Source organism: Coccomyxa subellipsoidea (assembly GCF_000258705.1).
Source record: "Coccomyxa subellipsoidea C-169, whole genome shotgun sequence".
In the NCBI taxonomy this organism is placed as follows: Eukaryota; Viridiplantae; Chlorophyta; class Trebouxiophyceae; family Coccomyxaceae; genus Coccomyxa; species Coccomyxa subellipsoidea.
The window spans coordinates 313503-330519 of NW_005178029.1; the positions used below are offsets into that span (position 1 = coordinate 313503).

Sequence of the window (17017 nt, forward strand, 5' to 3'; positions counted from 1 at the left end):
CCTCAACTACGAACGACACTATGGCGAACCCGATGACTGCCACACCCGAGCCGCGCAAGGCAGTCAAGGTGAGGTCCACACAGTGCTGCAAATAGCCCAGTTTGGAATGTGCTTGGAGGTGTCTTCAGTGCGAGTTGATCTCATTGATCTCACTATGGTCTCTGGCTTTGGGTTTGCCGACCTGTAATAATAACGGTCGCCACTTTTCGAGGTGATCTGCAGCTGCTCACGGTTTACTGTGGCTTTCAACGCAGCACTACGCGTACATGTACGGGAAGCCCAGAAGAAACAAGAAGACACGAGCCCCTCAGATGCCCAAGGAGCCCGAGACAGCAGCCGTCATCGACGCCCGTCTGAACGTGGCAGAGCAGTCGGCATCGACAGCCAAGCCCCCTCGAGCCCCACCAAGCCTCGACCTCAAGGCCATCAAGAACGTCCAGACCTCGCCCAAGGGCGAAGCCAGTCAGGAGCCCAGCTCAGATGACTGCCCTGCCACGCCTACAAACTTGGGAGATCCTGCAGCACAGCCCTGCTCGGGCTGCACCACGCCAACATCAGCCCGCAGCGCGGACAGCCTCAGCTGCGAGGTAATCTCCCCAATCTATCTGCTGCTCTTGCTTGCCTTGAACTGCAGAGACCTGCCTGCTCTGTGCCCTGCTTGGATCTTGCCTTTATGACTGCTCACAATGACAAGCTCTTGAGAAGCCGCTGCCTGACATGTGGCGTGCTGATTCTGCCTCCCAGGAATTCGTGGTGACCGCGGAAGTTGCGTCCGCCAAGGCTCAGGACGTCTCAGGACATGAACAGCCCGACACCGTCAACAGCGCTGCAATCGATCCTGCCTTGCTCTGCACGTCACAGGACATCATATCTGAGGTGCGAGCTGCTTCAAAGACCACTGCCTGCCTTGCACTTTGCAGAAATATCTGTGTCGTGCATCAAGCATGACGCTCAGGCCGGTGCCTGGCACTTGCGCTGTCCAGGGCGTGTCCAGCATGTGCCTGACAGGTTATGTGCTGACTGTGCAGGAGCCAGATTGCACAACAGATGCTGTGGAGAGCGCGGCGCCCGAGGAGACCGTGTGCCTTCCAAGCCGAGCCGAAGAGGAGCCTGTCAGCGTGTCAGGGCAACCAGCAAGCCTGGTGAGCTTTGCGCTGACTGCACTCAGCTGCCTGCAGTGCTTCGCACCAGCCCTGGCCAGGCCGGCAGTGACTATGGCTGTGGCTGCATCTGTGAAGACACTGGCAGCCGCAGCAGCAGTGGCATTTGTTTGTTGCTGATGAGGACTGCCTTGCCCACACACACTTTAAATCATTCAGAAGTCTTACCTTTGCCATTCTGGCAGCGAGAGCGGTCCTGTGCTGCGTGTTGCAGCATGCAAGTGCGATGGTGTGTTGCTTGGGGCATAGTATCTCCAGAGGATTTAGTGGATCCCTGTTGGTTGCATCATGCTATGTTTGCATACTAATACAAACGTTATCAAGATACGTGGGTGAGTATGCGCCTTGTACTCTACTGTGGCAGAGTACCTTACAGCCGGTTGTGAACTGTGGGGTGGTGAAATGAAACATAACAGTTGAGGAGGCTTGCAGTATACTATATTAGTAATTGGGGTTGGAATCCATGAGTGACATACTAACTTACTTACTGGAAATCTCAATCCCGGCGCTGTCATATGATGCAGTCACCGATAAGACGGCATGCATTGGTTGCAAAGATATTGTGAACTTCCAGTGTTGATGATTCAAACTTGAAGAAGCTGTAATCTTTGCAGACTTTGAAGCTTCAGCATTTTTCAAATTGCTGCATAATTTCAGGGCAGTATGGTTTAAGTATGGTTTAAACACAAGTCGCCAGTTTCGGCGGGAAGCTTCTGGCGAAACTCAATTACAAATGGCAGAGAGCGCCTGCAAGTGGCGTGATCCACACAGCACCAGCAGCGAATATCCAACATTACATGTAAATAAGAATAGCATCTAAGCCCGTCGGAGCCTATTCCAAACTCCAGTGTGCCCTGTCCTAGAAATATTTGACGGGCTTGTTGTACGGATTCTCTCCGACAAGCACAAGAACGTGGCTGTGCCTGAGTCAACTACTCTATTGTTGCAAGGGGGTGTCTTGAAGTGCAAATTACCGGCTGTCATATCAGCCCAAGGACCCTCGCGTGCCAAAGCCTACCATTGTGCTAAGCGCTTTTGGGACCCACTTCACAGGGCAGCATAGCCTGATGTCCTCAGCAAAAATGCGATAATGGTAGCAACACCGTTGACTGCAATCACGGTGGTCATCTGCCTACTCTTTGGGGCCATATGCTACTTCTCGATCTCGCAAGATCTGCACGTGGTTTCCCACTTGAAGGAGCAGGCCGGCGCCATTTCTCGCCCCTTCCTTGGAATATCACGAGCGGAAGGTTCCTGGTGAGCTTCGAGAGCCCTAATGACGCCTGCACACACCCTTCCACACCCTCTTGAATGGTTTCCTGCTTGACCCCCTGTGACGTTGTCCAGCAGTCCTGAGCCAAAACTCAATTTAACGGATGCTGCGCTGCATCCAGGTCCCCCAACCTCAGCAACCATCGGCTACTACCAGAGTTCCAGGCCAAATGCCCACTCGTCTATCAGAGGCCAACATTGGAGGAGCTCAGGCAAAGGCAGACCCGACCATACCTGTTTGGTGGCCAGCAGCGGCCTTCCTGCAAAAACTGCAACTCTGTGAAAGACCGGGTGCGCAGCTTTGTGCCTTTGCCTGCTTCTCAGCCGACTACAGAGCACATAAGGGGATTTTGTTGCAGCCCAACATTGCCGAGCTCTGGTCGTGCATTATAAGTGCATTTTTTCCAATTTTCACTCATCTGGTCTTTCAGAACAGCGAGGCTGTTTCAGCCAACCTGCTCTGTGCTTGCTACAATGAGCCTTGCTCTCACCCTTCAAGACTCTGCTTACCTCCGCCAAGTGACACTCTCAACACATCCATCCATCCGGACTGTAAGACAATGACAATCAGTTTTGGGGGGCTGGTTCCTGAGCACATGTGCCAATTGGTGGTGCAGGGTCGGGCGGAGTTCTGTGCGTACATACCTCACAGCTACTCCCCGATATGCCCCCATAAGGACCAGGAAGCTCTGCTGCAGTACTTCCTCGAAAGGGCGGGCAATGGATCTGCGTGGGCAGAGGGGCTCCTTCAGCTGACGCCCTGTGACCTGTGGCCCTTCATCAGGTCTGCTCACCTCATCATTGTCACCGCCCGCTGCTGTCGAGTTTCAGTGCACGCTTCACACTGCAGCATGATGCTTTTGTGTGATAACGCTGTAATTGCCACTGTAGCACATGTTCACGTTTGCTAGAGCCAGAAGAGCCCTGACGCATCTGCTGCAGCTGATGCATCAGGCCTTGTCTGGTGTCATGCTTGTTTACACCAGATGATTGCTGAACCTGTGCTTGACTCCCTGCAGGGGGCGGACCTTATGGCTACTGGGTGACAGCATAACGCAGGCGCGCTTTTAATGCTCACCTTGATTTCAAGTTCAAGTGCAAATTCAGATTGCAAGGATGCCGATGAACTGGTGATCATTGCTGGGCATGCTGCATGGCCCAACACCCCATGACTGACTTCGCCTGATTGCATCATCAATGGCAGTCTCCAAGAAGCTCCAGCTGTTAGCTCGCAAACAGTCTTTTGGTTTCTTGAGATGCAGCGCTGAGCTGTCAGCATTGCTGACTTTGCTGACAAAACCACCTGCGCTGAGCTGTGATGTATGACTGATGGTGGCCACGCCTATGCAGGAGTTTATGGTGGCGATGGAGTGTTTGTTCTACGAGTGGTATGAGAACCCGGGATCTGGGGAGGGGATGCCTTTTGGGAGACAGGCGGTGTCCAACAACACTGCTGCGCTGGAGATCGTGACTAAGGAGGGCGGAGTGAGTGGCATGCCTTGCCAGATTGCACGTTGTCTCGGCCGATCAGTATTGACAGCCCTGTAGGCTCCTTGCCTAGCCCAACGAGGCAAATCGTGATCAAAATTGGAGGAGCGAGTCCCGAGCTCTTGTGAAGCTGCAGACTTGTCTGTGCTGATTGAAGTTTGAAATCATGCCCCCTTGCCGGGATCTGTCAAGGATCTGTTTCCCTTGCACCAGCGTCTAACATGCTTGCACAGGCTCATCTGGCGACACCTGTAGAAATATCAAGTGACAGCGCTCTGATCACAATCACCATATCATGATGAGCAGGCTGTTATGATGACCACAGATGACCACCAGTGGTGTCAGCACTTTTTCATCTGCATGCCATACTGGCTCAGTACCAAATTCTGCAAGGCACTTGCATTTGACCGTGAGGAAAAAAATTGAACTTGGATTTGCTGGCGGCAGGTGACGCCGTGGTGCATACACCTGCCCCAGGGCAGCCGCATCTGCCACGTGCGCAGCAACATGGGCCTGGACTGGGCAGACAACGTGCTGCCCAATCTGCCCGCCATCGGCGCACGCAACACCGACATCCTGGTGTGTATTTCTCTTCCCTTAATCCCCTCTCGCAATGCCCTCTTGTGCTCTTCTGGACCCGATTGCATCAGATTAACTAATGCCCTTAATAAGGATACCTTGCATAAAAGCTCTGGGAATGTGCTGCCAGAGCACCACATTGAAAAGGTGGGTGTCTCGCAGTAAAGAATAATACACAATTCCTCTGTGCGGTTTGGCGCCACGAGTGGCGCTGAGATCTCAATTCTCAAAATCTAGAAGACCTCAAGCTTCTGCTCTTGGCTCTGACATGAAGTGTGCAAGAGTGCACACAGTGAGGATGCAAAAAATCCACAAGAATGAATTGGTGTGCGTGTCCAGGTGGGCAACTTTGCGATCTGGATCAACAATGCCACCGAGTATGCAGTCAACATGATCAGAGTGGCGAATTACATAAGGAGCGCCACCGGCCGCCTGCCATACATCATTTGGCGGGACGCCTCAGTGCAGCACTTCCAGGTAGGGTGTTAAAATTCAATTATGATATCAAATTCAAATTTCGAATTCAAATTCAAATTTTGCTTGGTTTTGACTTTGATTTTGCCTGCCGACGTCAGCTTATTGTCATGTGCCCGGTACGCCAAAAGTAGGAGCTCAGATGTGTCATCCTGGATTCAGTAGGAGGGCTTCTTGCTGTGCGCATTGCTGGCTAAAAGAAAAACAGCTTAAAAGCAACATTCTAGACTTGTGTAAGAGCCAATTGCTGTGCATTGCAGACGTACACTGGAGACTACAATGGAGCCAGCTACCCGTTCCACTGCCAGCCGATCAGCAATCGCACCGACGCTGTGAAGCTGCACACAAACGGCACGCTGACAACGGATGACCCAGAGCTGCAGGTGGGTGGTCCCTTTCACGTCATATTTTCCACAGACGGTCAGTCCTTTAAACAATAGTTTGCCAGAAAGGGTCATGTAAGGGCCTTCATGAATGCATAGCAAGCAGCATCTATGAGCTCAGAGCAGACTTGGGTTTGGTTGGATAGAGGTCAATTAGGGAGGGAGGAAGACTGGCAGATCTACAGCACGCCTGATCGAGAAAAGGATGTTGGCGGTTGCTGCAAGTGCGGAGATGCTGAATCATGGCTGTCATCTGCCAGTGCCTGCTGGCATGTGCCAGACCCTCTATTGGACGTATTCTATATTTTATGCATTCCCACTGACCCTCAATGGGTAAAGAACAGACATATATGTAGATCGACCCTACTCAGGAGTGTTGCATGCATGCGCAGGTGACAGTGGAGGGCGGCTGGCGCAACAGAATAGCCTACCCCATCATAGAGGCCCTGAGCATCCCCATAATGCGCACCTGGAATGAGACCGTGCCCATGTGGGGCTTCCACCACCATTACAACATGCGATGCGGCCACCAGTGAGTCACCGCTTACTCATGCTCTGCACTTCAAACGTTGCTCACCCATTGTTGTGTGAGGACTGGCAAGTCTGTATGCATTGCATCGGTTTTTTGGCTCCTGAAATTGTAGTCAGTGGGCCTCCCTGAACAGGCGACAAGACCTGATCAAACGAGGTAGTGAGTTATGCTATGATGTCTGCTGTTCTCCTGCTACTGTTTGTGTGACAAGCCTTCTGCCGCCCTTTCGGTAAGTCACAGCTTCGCACGCTACAGAATAATTCTTATGTGTCTATCATGGGCACAGTGACCATCGAGAACGCCCAAGCACACGCAACTAGTCAGCCGACGGTCGGCCGACTGTCGGCCGACCGTCGGCCGACCTGTGAGTTGCTGCTGTTTGTGTGACAAGCCTTCTGCCGCCCTTTCGATAATCACAGCTTCGCACGCTACATAATAATTTTCATATGTCTATCATGGGCACAGTGACCATCGAGAATGCCCAAGCACACGCAACTAGTCAGCCGACTGTCGGCCGACCGTCGGCCGACCTGTGAGTTGTCCTGGTGTTGTTATTGCTGCCTGATTTCCCATGCACCGGCTGTAGATGTAAGATTTAGTCATCTACCCATTGGCAGAGTGCCAGATGGCAGCAGCTCAACTCTGTTGCAGCAGAGTGGCTGGCTTGAATTTGATTGTGCTGTCAATGCAGGGAGCAAGGCTGCCCCGACTGCACCCACACATGCCAGTGAGTCCCCACTTGCTTCCTCTGCATAATCAATAAATGCAATGCCCACACATTATTCGCCATGTGTGCTTTCATTGATTGCGTGCAGTCTTCAGAGCCAAAAATCTGCTTTGTGCGATGGCCCTTTCTTTTGCCTGCTGTTTCAGCACGCTATCGACCTTCTCAACAGGCATTTCTGTGACATTGTCTGATGTTTGCATCCTCAGGGGAAAGCTTCTACATATGGTAGAATTGATGCTTTGATTCTTGTTTTGTGCGCAGTCCCAGCTACTACCAGGTCTGGATATACCACCTGTATGAGACGCTGATGGCCTCACAGCAGCAGATGAGCCAGCATATGCGCGCTGCAGGCACCCAAGTGACCTTCCCTCAAGCCGCCCAGGACCCCGCTGCTTGAGGGGATATCCAGGGGATAATCATGAGCATCAAAATATTCATGTCTTGTGCGGTAAAATGCTGAGCACCCACGGGTGATTGGGTCTGCTTGGAACTGGCGAGTCCATCAAGGGGTAGCATTTTGGGCCTACCATTGCAGCGTGGCTGCAGGCGCACCTCGCCTCTTGGCAGGAAAAGCATGTAAAAAGAGAAAATGTTTACAGATTTTTATTCAGGATTCCCCTGAGGGAAGGTGCCGGAGGGTCCTGAGCAAGAAGGATCAAGAGGAACTGGTGTCTCTCGCGCACACAGCAAGCCGGTGCTTCTGTGCTGCTTGCATAGACTAGCTGTCATATCTGAGTAACCTAGTTGGCAGATACTGGCTTCGACTGGGCCTGGAATGAGGCACCGCATGTGATCACCAGGTTTGCATGGTCCTGCTCTCCTGCAGTCCACAGGGGAAGGCTTGGGGTGATAATGGAAAAGGTGCTGTCTCCTAGGAAGATGTGTACTTCAGGGTGTGCCGATAGGCTTTTTGATTTTTTTTTTGGTAGAAAGCATAATTCTTGTCCTTGCTCTCTGTTGAGGGTTCGGCGGTCTGAAAAGTTACACGGCTTCGTACTTGAAGCCTTGAGGTTTGATCAGCTAGTCAAAATGTCGGAAGCATGTGAAATGCCAAGTGTCAGGCAATTGGCTCGGAGAATTTGCACTGGAACATGAAGGGCATAGCTGCCTGATCAGTGCCTGATTTTTATAGTAGGCAGTACATTATGACTAGATTGCAGTCAGACAACAACGCAGTACAGGTTGTCTTGCTGCATATTTGTCCGGTCATGTACAATCTTGGGCCCGGCATGCCAGTCCAGTATTGGGTTTATATGAAGGTGCAAAATGCCCCTGAGCAGCCTTGTGGCATCCTATGCTAAAACGACATGTTTGGATGGGGCTAGGTGGGTGCATTGGGGTATTCCGGCGGTCTTGCTCGGATGCTCATGATTGCCGATTTTGCTACCAGTCATCTTTTGATTCTTTGCGCACACGTGCCGCACCAAAGGCTTGTAGAAATTGAAGGCCTTATGTGAATGCTGGCGAAGCCACCCCTGGGGGGGTTTGGGTGGCCTCCGCCCCCCCAAAATATTATTTCCAAACTGCTATATGGTGATGCAAAGGAATGTTGATTTTTCATGCAACTGCCAGTGATTAAATTTCACCACTGTGAAAGCAGTCTGATTGACAGATGATGAATATCTATTACATACGGTTGCTCTGTGACCAGAGTTTCCCTTGCCTGAAGGTGATTGGTGCCTCTTGGCCACCTTCTACCACGTGGTGCACCGGTGGGAGTGGCCGTCCCCAGCCTCGGCCTGCCCGCCGCCCCGCCAGACAAATTATGCATAACTTTCTCGATACGCGATGGTTCCAAGTGAAACCTGGACCCACCCCAGGGGTCAGGGGCTGTCCTAGACTCCATAAAAGCAAAAAAACCAAAAAAGAAAATGCATCGGCCGGGAATTGAACCCGGATCTCGTGCTTGGAAGGCGCATATCCTGACCATTGGACTACCGATGCCCTGTCAATTCACAATTTTCGATGTGATATGTATCCAATTGCCGAGCGACACCCATGTTGTATTCACAAGAATCGTTGTGATTTCGCAATGGCTACAATGCACTGATCCAGTGATATCTCCAGAGTGCTATCTAGATTCCTCACTCATGAGTGGTGGCAAGCTCATGAAGTGAGCAACTGGGGTGGCCCCAAGCCCCAAGCCCCCCGCTGTGCATCGCAGCTTGCACACGCATGCATGGACCCTCTTATGGAGGCTCTTACCACATGCTATCTATGACAAGTAACCTCTGCAAGCGTCCGTGGAGTCTGCCAGCCTCAGGCTGGGTGGCCACGTATGGCCATGCAGTGGGATGTGATCCATTGACCATCTAGTCAAAGATATAGGTGCACATGCATGCGGCTGCTTCTGAGAGCAGTCCAATGATTGCAATTGTGGGACCACATCTTTACATAGAAGTACATAATTCAATGGGCATGCTGCTTTATTGCGTTGCACAAGACTCGCACTGATGTTCGAGTCCGAGGGTTCTATTCTGAAACGTAGACTGTTGACAGATCTTGTGTAAGCGCTCAGTTTTCTCTGGATTTGCTAAAGCCCGCTGTCAAAGTTTAAGCCATTTGTGGCGAGCCTTGCAAAGACATGCCGCATGCACACACAGCACTGCAGCATCCTTGCACAAAAAAAAAGATTCTTGGGCGTTGACACACTTGAGAGCCCTGAATCCAGTCAGCAGAAGCAATCAAATGGCTGCATGGACACGTTCGTCGGTGGAGAAAGCAAATCATTTGCTTTGCCCACAGATATCTCAAAGTGAATGTGCTGGCGGAAAACGAGCAAGCGCATCTAACCCTAACAGGATTTCCGATCTTGGTTGGCCAAGGTGAGCCATGGAAATTGTAGACTTTTTGAAACAAATTCTTGCTGGCACTGTCGCTGCCTCAAACCTCACCCAATACACTTTTCCAGTCAAAGCCCAACCTGAAAACTGCCTCAGGTGCACAGATGTATCTTACATGCATGCGCTAATTGAAGATGTTCATGATTTGCTGCTTGATTTGGGTTTACCGCCGCAATGCTATCCGCACACCATTCCATCCTCTTTCATATTCTTGTCAAAGAGAGCCAGGCGTGGTACACGCTCCTCAGTGGACCCTGCTACTGCTGCTGCGAGCCGAGGCCGGCAGAGGCGGCAGCCTGCCCGGCGGAGCTGCCCGGCTCGGGCACGGCAACCCAGGTGGGCTGCCCGGAGCCGGCCGGGGGCGCAGCCGCCGCCAGCGGCAGCTGCCGCGCGGCCGCGGAGCGCGGGCTCTTCTTGCGGCGCAGGCCGCAGGCGTTGCAGAGCAGCGTTGGCCCCCAACGGCGCCAAGTGGGCGTCTCGGTGGTGCCGCACTCCTCGCACTTGTTGTTGGCCGAGCGCTTGGCGGCCGGCGCGCCGCTGGCATCAGCTTCGCCGTTGCCCTCGCGACCTCGGCGGCTGGCGCCCGCCGCCGCGGGGCTCCCTTGGTGGCGCTTGCGCTTGGGGGCGCTCCCCGGCTGCGCATCTGCCGCCGCCCCCTGCCCCGCTAGACCCTGTGCCATGCGAGCAAAAACAGTTCAATCATGTCCGGGAAGTGGCAGCCATGAGACTTCCCCACCTACCATTTATCTCTTAAAAGTTGATTCTGTAAGCCCAAAGAAGTTCGTCTCAACTATTTAGATCCGTCAAGTCAGTATATATAACCAACAGTGACTAATTTTCTGCAGAACAAAGCACTGCCCCCTTGGACCTTATGTGGGCAGCCGTGGTGACATCAGAAACGCGGGTCTAATCCAGCCGTGAGCAGGGGATCATGCTCACCGCTCGCAGGAGGCCCAGCAGCTCGAGCATGTTGGCCTGCTGCTGCAGGTCTCCGTAGAGGTTCCCTGCGCCCAGCCCGTGCGCGGCCAATGCCGCCCCGCTGTCCATCCGGTAGAAGCCGCTGCCGGCCGCAGCCGCCTCCTCCGCGGCCGCCTGCAGGCTCTGGTGCTGCGCCTGAATTGGCACAGCAAAAAGACCAGGTCATTGTCTGTTGGGTCTGCAAATGGGCAGTGGCAGCATTTGCATGCGCAAAGGTGCAATCGATGGGCATGTATTTTGGGGCGTTTGTATTGGACCGTGGGCCTGGAACATGGCATATACGGCGTTATTTAGCACCTCAAGCAAGGCAACCTTATATCTGAACAACCGTATTGCACCATCACGCTTCCTCGAGCTTGTAGTTGGATGAAAGGTCCCATGAGCAGCTGCACAAAGCAGCCAGAGCACTAGGCGAACCCGGCTGGCTGTCTAAATTCTATTGATCAACTGCAGTTGATGTCAAACCCACACATTTGGAAGTCACAGAAAAAAAGAACTAAGGTAATCAATCGCTCACCTGAGGGAATGCCGCTGGTCCTGCGCCGGACTGCAGCTGGCGCGCCACGCTGGCGTACAGGCTGTCGGCCAGCGCAGCATCGCCCATCGGCGGAGAACCGGCCGCACCGTAGTCACCAAAGACCTGCTGCGACGCCTGTAGCCGCTGCTGCGCTGGCATCTCCGCGGCCAGGCTGCCCAACTGGGACCTGCGCATTCCCATTTCAAATTCAAGCTGGTTGGGAATGATTGGATTTTCTGAGCAACCCTGTGTGACTACCACCCTTGCTTGCAGGGCTTTACATCACCAGAGGTGCGGTGGTAAGTGGTCTGTCCTGGCCCATTCCAATTAACTTTTCCAGAATTGATCCCTACAAAATTCTATATATTCTGATCAAGCTTCCTTTGGGGCTGAAGAGGTACCGGGATGAACAGAGAGTTGTCACCATGCAGGACCGTGAGCAGATAAGTTGGGGCATCGGATGAGAAGGATGAGTTAGCGCTGACCTGATCAGGGGTGACTGAAGGGTGAGCGTGCCGAGGCGCTGTGGTGGGCTGTCCAGCTGCACGGGGGGCGGCGCGCCCCCCGGCCGGCCACCACCGAAGGGGGGGACCATCCCCCCGCCGAACGGCCAGATGGCTCCGGCCCCGGAGGGAAGCTGGCGTGCGTGCGGCGTCGGAGGCGTTGCCTCCCGCTGCTGCAGAGCGGCCATGGCGGTGTCGAGGCTCGCCTGCTTCAGGAAGCTGGCAAGGTTTCCGGGGACCTGAGAAGAAACGCAGTTGACGCCTGCTCAGGGTTGGGCCACACCCCTTCTCTACGCCCCTAAGTCACTAGGTGCAAAATGCCCCCAGGGGGATTGATAACTCCTCATGGATAGCATGCCCGCAGCTGTGCACCGCCCATCGAAAGGCCAATTTGTTCAGCATGCAAACAACTCTATCCCGCACCATCTTCAATATACACTTAATGTGAACGCGCACACCTCACAAGCAGACCCACATCACAGGTACAACCCTCACCCAGAGGTATCTGGCCCGCCTCATACGGTCCAGCCTAGCAAACAGCCATAGTGGCCCTTGAAAAATGAAAAGAATTCCTTTTCAAGTTTGAGGGAGAATAAAATGTGCACCTTGAAGAAGTCGGCTCGGTCGATGACGCGCTGCGCGATCTGCGTCCGGCTGATCTGCGAGTCCAGCGAGTGCTGGCTCGCATGCGGCCACGGCAGCGGCGGCCCAGAGAAGCCGGCCAGCCGCGGATTGATGACGGGCACGCCGCTGGATGGATCCTCGGTCATAAATGCGGCGGCCGGCGCGTTGCGTTTGGCGTTCTGCAGCTGCACCTGCCGCGCAAGGCACACCTCCAGCTGGCGCGCCAATGGGCTCAGGCCGGAGTCCTGCGGGTTATAACACAAGGGGTGTCAAGCCAGGGATTCTGCAGTAAGATGGTGACAGAAGTGATCTGTCCTGGAAGGCTAAGCTGGCCCTCCTGCGTCCATAAACCATTTGAAAACGAGGTGAGTGAGGTCAGCTAGGTGTGCTCCAACCAAGACCTCAGAAAGAAGCATGTTCGCCTGTGTCTCATTACCATGCGAACACGGTGTGGGACTCAAAAACTCAAAAAGTAACATGTGACCCAGGAAGGCAATTGCACAGCATCATGATGTGGCCTTAAGGCCCTAAGGACAGCAGAGTCTGAGTATCGCCACCTTGAGAATCGGAAAAACTCAGAGTTCAATTACAAAACACACCCAAAGGTTCAAAGCCTCGAAGGCAGCGCGCACCTGGTTATGCTGGGGGGAGAGAGGTGGAGAGAGGGATGAGCGGGAGGGCATGTTGGAGATGGACGGGGTGCCCGGCATGATCAGGCTGGACTGGTTGTGTGTGCCAGCGCGTACCGACAGCGGACCCGGCGCCTTGAACACATCCGCGCCCCCCGATATCGGCAGCGAGCCGGTCAGCTTCAAGCCTGCACGCAGCCGCACAAAGACTTGTGAGAGCTTGCCACTAGACCAGGAAATACCAGGCAGCAATGCTTTTCCCTGGATGTCTTGCTCAGGTATCTGCAACTTGCGGCAGCATGAGGCCTGCGCTCAAGTGGGACATGTGATCAAGCGAGCCATGCACGGCAGCAAGGCACACATAGCTCTCATATGAATCCAAGAGGCTCCTGCACAGCAAAATATGCAATCTGGTGCAGGCACTTGCTTTCACAGCACCAAATTGTGCTGCTACGGCTTCATTGCCTTCTATGTACTCCCCACACTTGCTGATCCCAAATTCCTTTAGAAGGAGCTAGAAAAATTCCGAAGGGCACAGGGAAAATGCGCGCACCTTCGGGGCCGGAGCTGAGGCGCCAGGCGGTGAGGGGGAGGGAGAAGGATGGTTCGCTGCCCGCGCTGCCCAGCCGGGCAGTTGTCCAGTCAGCCTGCGCGCTGTGCTGACGTGGCGCCAGCGACGGCCCGGCCGCCTGCGACTGCGGTACCGCCATGCTCTGCAGCTGACCTGCAGCAGCACGACCGCTATCTTTAGAATTCAATTTAAAATTTGAATGACCATGTGTGCCCAAGAAACCTCCTGTAGTCAACTTGGAACCTCACCCAGGCAAGCAAGAAGGCGAGGGGAATCTGCAAATGCTGAATGTATGCCCACAGCTTTCGCTGCACCATAACATATTGAGTTGCATGAGAATCATCGCTGCTATGCTGTCCTGAAGATCATGTCAGGCCATACAATATGTACTACCCCCCTCTCCCCTGCATATTTCACAATGGCTCACCTCCGCGCGAAGCCAGGGCTTCTGAGAAGGCGCTAGTGAGGGACATCCGCTGCGCCACCGGCCCCAGGAGTGTAGCTGCAGCCTCAGCCCACCCCTTGGACATCCGCTCACCGGTCCGCTCAGATCCTGCTGCGCCTGTTTCCCCGCCAGACACACCGTCACAAATTTTGATCCAGCTGTATATTGAATCCAAGTTCAAACTCAAGGCGCACAACTTCCCGCACTGGCAGCAGCCTTTGGCACACGGCACCCGTTTCCAGGCAGCAGGAATATGTACTGCAGCCTGCGGAAAACACTGGCTTTTTCTGTATTTCAGGGACAGGGGTGGATTGTCGCGGAATTTTGCCACAAATATTACAACAGAAGTTCCACCTGCAGAAGCGGAAGCTGCTTGGCATGCAGGGGGTTGCTGCTCAGCAGAGGACGAGGCAGGCAGGGGAAGCTGCGGCTGGATCCAGGTGAAGGGGTTTGACTGCGCGGCAGCTGCGCCGGCTGCGCGCGCAGCTTCCAGGAAGCTGCCGGCAGCTGTCGGGGAGCTGCCCGCCATTGAGGGAAGCCGCGACCCAAAGCCCAAAGGTGCCGCCTCTGCAGCAGCTGCACTGGTTGAAGCCTGACGCTGATTGGTGCCCTCTCCCGCCTGTATACAATCATTGACACATTCTGTCAACACATTTCAAGACTATGATCTTCTGCTAAAGTCTGCTCTGCTTGTTCTGCAGTACACGAAGCAAAATTTGCACAGGGAAATTCCAGCCGGGTGTGGCACCTCACCCCATCTCAGGACTTTGGCACTCTGACAAAGGGAGAAAATGGCAACCTGAGCAGCAGTTTAGCTACGTGTCTGGTGACCACCCTGGTAAACCCAAAGAACAACATGGATGTGGTGAGGTGGAAACAGACCTGGGACTCATTGAAGCGCCGGAAGAGCTCGCTGGCGGCCGCCTGCAGTGTCTCCATTGCGTCCTTCGACTGCTGTCCCGCTGCATTCCCAGCGCTGCCTGTGTGGAACAGGACACACCATTGCTTGTGCTGTGCATGCATCCTGTGCAGGCTGGTTAGATGGGGGCTCTCAGCAAAGAGGGGATAGAAAGATCCTCCACAGTAATAATGACCAGGTGTGTTTCCATACTGTTGCACCAAAATGAAAATTCGGTGCGTCTAAAGAATGCAATGCCTTCTGATCCTGCAGCAGGGCTAGGGGCAGGTTGTGAACAGACTCGTGCAAACAACAGCAAAAAGAAAAAAGAGTGCGCGTGCCTGTGAAGAAGCGGTGGTCCGGATCCTGCTCTTCAGGGTCGGCCTCGCCGCGCGGCGCAGCTTCTTCCTCAGGCGGCGTAGCTTCCGCGCGCGCCCCGGGCGACTCCTGCCGGGGCGCGCGGAACCCCTCGGCCGCGCTCACCGCCGCGTCGTGCAGCATCTCCAGGCTGTTCTGCGCAGGCAGGCTTGCCGGCGGCGGCTGCGTCGGCTTCGGGGAAGATCCCCCGGCGCCGCCGGCCGCGACCGCGGCGGCCGGGGGGGCGGTGGCCGGCTCTGGCGCGGGGTCGTTCCCGGGCCGGGGGACTTGCGGCAGCGGCAGGGAGCCAGCGGTGGGCCGGTAGAGGGACCAGGCGCTCTTGCGGGGGGCCCAGCCGATGGGCTGGCCGCCGCTGCCCGGCTCGGCCAGGCTGCTGGAGGGGCTCAGTGGACCGGAGGAAGCTTCCGGGCCGCCGCCGCTCAGCCGCTGCGCCACCGGCCGCACAACTAGCGATCCCATGCGTTCATGGGGCGTTCCTTGCGCCTTTGCATCGGACGCAGAAGGACTCACATTGCGCTCGGGCTGTGGCGCCACAGCTGCTGGCTGCTCTGCGCCTGCGCTGGGACTGGGTGAATGCTGCGGTGGACTTTCTACGGGCGGCTGCTCCGGGGAGGGCGCTGCTGCCTGTGTGGGTGCTGCGGGCGCGCTGCTGGGCTCCTCATCCGCCATGCCAGACTTGGACAAAGAGGGGCGGGCCTGCTAGATGCCTGGCCTCTGTCCAAGGCAGTTTTGGGACGAAGATGCTGAGCCTGGTGGCTGCCCTTAGTGACTCTCCCTCAGTCTTTTCTGGTCAAAACGGCATCGTTTGGCTGTGCTTCATCCACTACACATCCTGCAAGCAGCACGCAATGGCTCAGATCTGCAGCGTAGTCACCAGTCGTTACAAGGCCAGCCGTTGCGAAATCAGGCCCTGCTACACGCTGTAGACAGCAAAATTATTCCCTGCAGTAACAAATTTTGAAAACACACCAGGCTGACCAAGCAGTACGCCCGAATTCCGTCAGGTTATTCGAGAATTGCCCGCATGGGCAACGACTGCTGCCTCGACTGGGCTTTGTACACGATAAGCCATCTCTGTCGTACAGTCTTGATATGTTTCTTACAGCGCAAATTCACCCTGCTGTCTGTGCACATGGTTGTCTCACCCTGCGACTATTCTTCGAGGATCTGGTGGAGCCCATTCTCCGGAACGGTGTCCGCTAGCTGAGGAAGCTGAGCGCAGACGATGCACAAACTTGAATCTTTATCCACGATTGCTGACACTGACAGCTTCCATTTGCACTCAAGCTTGGCCGTTCAGGCACCCAAGGTCAACTTCCTCGTCGAACTACTATGAGCCCTGTCTCGCGCCACATCCTCCAGCTGCCAAGCACATTCTGTCTGAAACAGATGGACTGCTGTTGCTGCGTCGTCGCCTGGACGCAATTCCCAGGAAGATTGCATTTCGAGCGCGAGCAGGTTGCTCGCGCACATCAACAGCTCCTAACGGCAGGCAGTGATGATGAAGCAGCAACGCGCCATCCTGTCACAGCGATGACACATTGTTCCTTAGGGTTTCGCCCTGCTGACTCACAATGAGGAGGGCTCGGGGTTCAATCCCCCTCAAGGGAGAGGGTGAATGTGGAATTGGAGTCATGCACTATCTTCAGGCATTGCAGGAAATTCAGCTCTTTACATCGTCTTGTTAATGTACAAGCCCACCAAACATGGGGGCCACAAGAACTCCAGATAATGTGAGTGCAGCTGCAACTGCCTTGCATGAATGGCAAACCAAAAAATCGCATATTTTTGCATTTATTACATACTGCCACTGGCACCGCCGGAATATGCACCTCCTACCTAGGCCTACTCAACATTGCATTGATGAGAATGGTGCCGCGTGCAGAGGAGTTGCGTGACTAGGTAATTAGCAGAGCATTGCTGGTCGAATCAGGTTCAACAACTGGCATGACAGGCACGCCCATAAAGCCACCAGCATGGCAAATGCATATCTACTGCCTGTGCACAAAGTGCAGA

General features: G+C 54.5%; 3 protein-coding genes and 1 non-coding gene across 4 annotated transcripts; 2 read left to right on the forward strand and 2 right to left on the reverse strand.

Annotated features, from left to right (window-relative positions):
- Positions 1–20: 20 nt before the first annotated feature.
- COCSUDRAFT_57252 (hypothetical protein) lies at positions 21–5892 on the forward strand (the record flags this gene model as incomplete). Its single annotated transcript, XM_005645171.1, has 10 exons — positions 21–68; positions 255–587; positions 745–876; positions 1029–1268; positions 3050–3235; positions 3783–3917; positions 4368–4499; positions 4839–4976; positions 5234–5356; positions 5749–5892. The coding sequence occupies 10 exons, from the start codon at positions 21–23 to the stop codon at positions 5890–5892; spliced, it is 1611 nt and encodes a 536-aa protein (XP_005645228.1).
- Positions 5893–6164: 272 nt separating this feature from the next.
- On the forward strand, positions 6165–7012 carry COCSUDRAFT_57253 (hypothetical protein; the record flags this gene model as incomplete). The annotated part of the gene is made up of 3 exons (XM_005645172.1): positions 6165–6252; positions 6354–6420; positions 6877–7012. 3 exons carry the CDS (start codon positions 6165–6167, stop codon positions 7010–7012), a joined length of 291 nt encoding a protein of 96 aa, XP_005645229.1.
- Positions 7013–8487: 1475 nt separating this feature from the next.
- Positions 8488–8559, reverse strand: COCSUDRAFT_t52. Its single transcript has one exon. It is a non-coding gene; the product is annotated as a tRNA-Gly (tRNA).
- Positions 8560–9715: 1156 nt separating this feature from the next.
- Positions 9716–15670, reverse strand: COCSUDRAFT_67181 (hypothetical protein; the record flags this gene model as incomplete). Its single annotated transcript, XM_005645173.1, has 11 exons — positions 9716–10129; positions 10398–10571; positions 10954–11140; positions 11439–11695; positions 12062–12325; positions 12713–12897; positions 13263–13433; positions 13708–13842; positions 14080–14344; positions 14608–14705; positions 14935–15670. The coding sequence occupies 11 exons, from the start codon at positions 15668–15670 to the stop codon at positions 9716–9718; spliced, it is 2886 nt and encodes a 961-aa protein (XP_005645230.1).
- Between the last annotated feature and the right edge of the window lie 1347 nt (positions 15671–17017).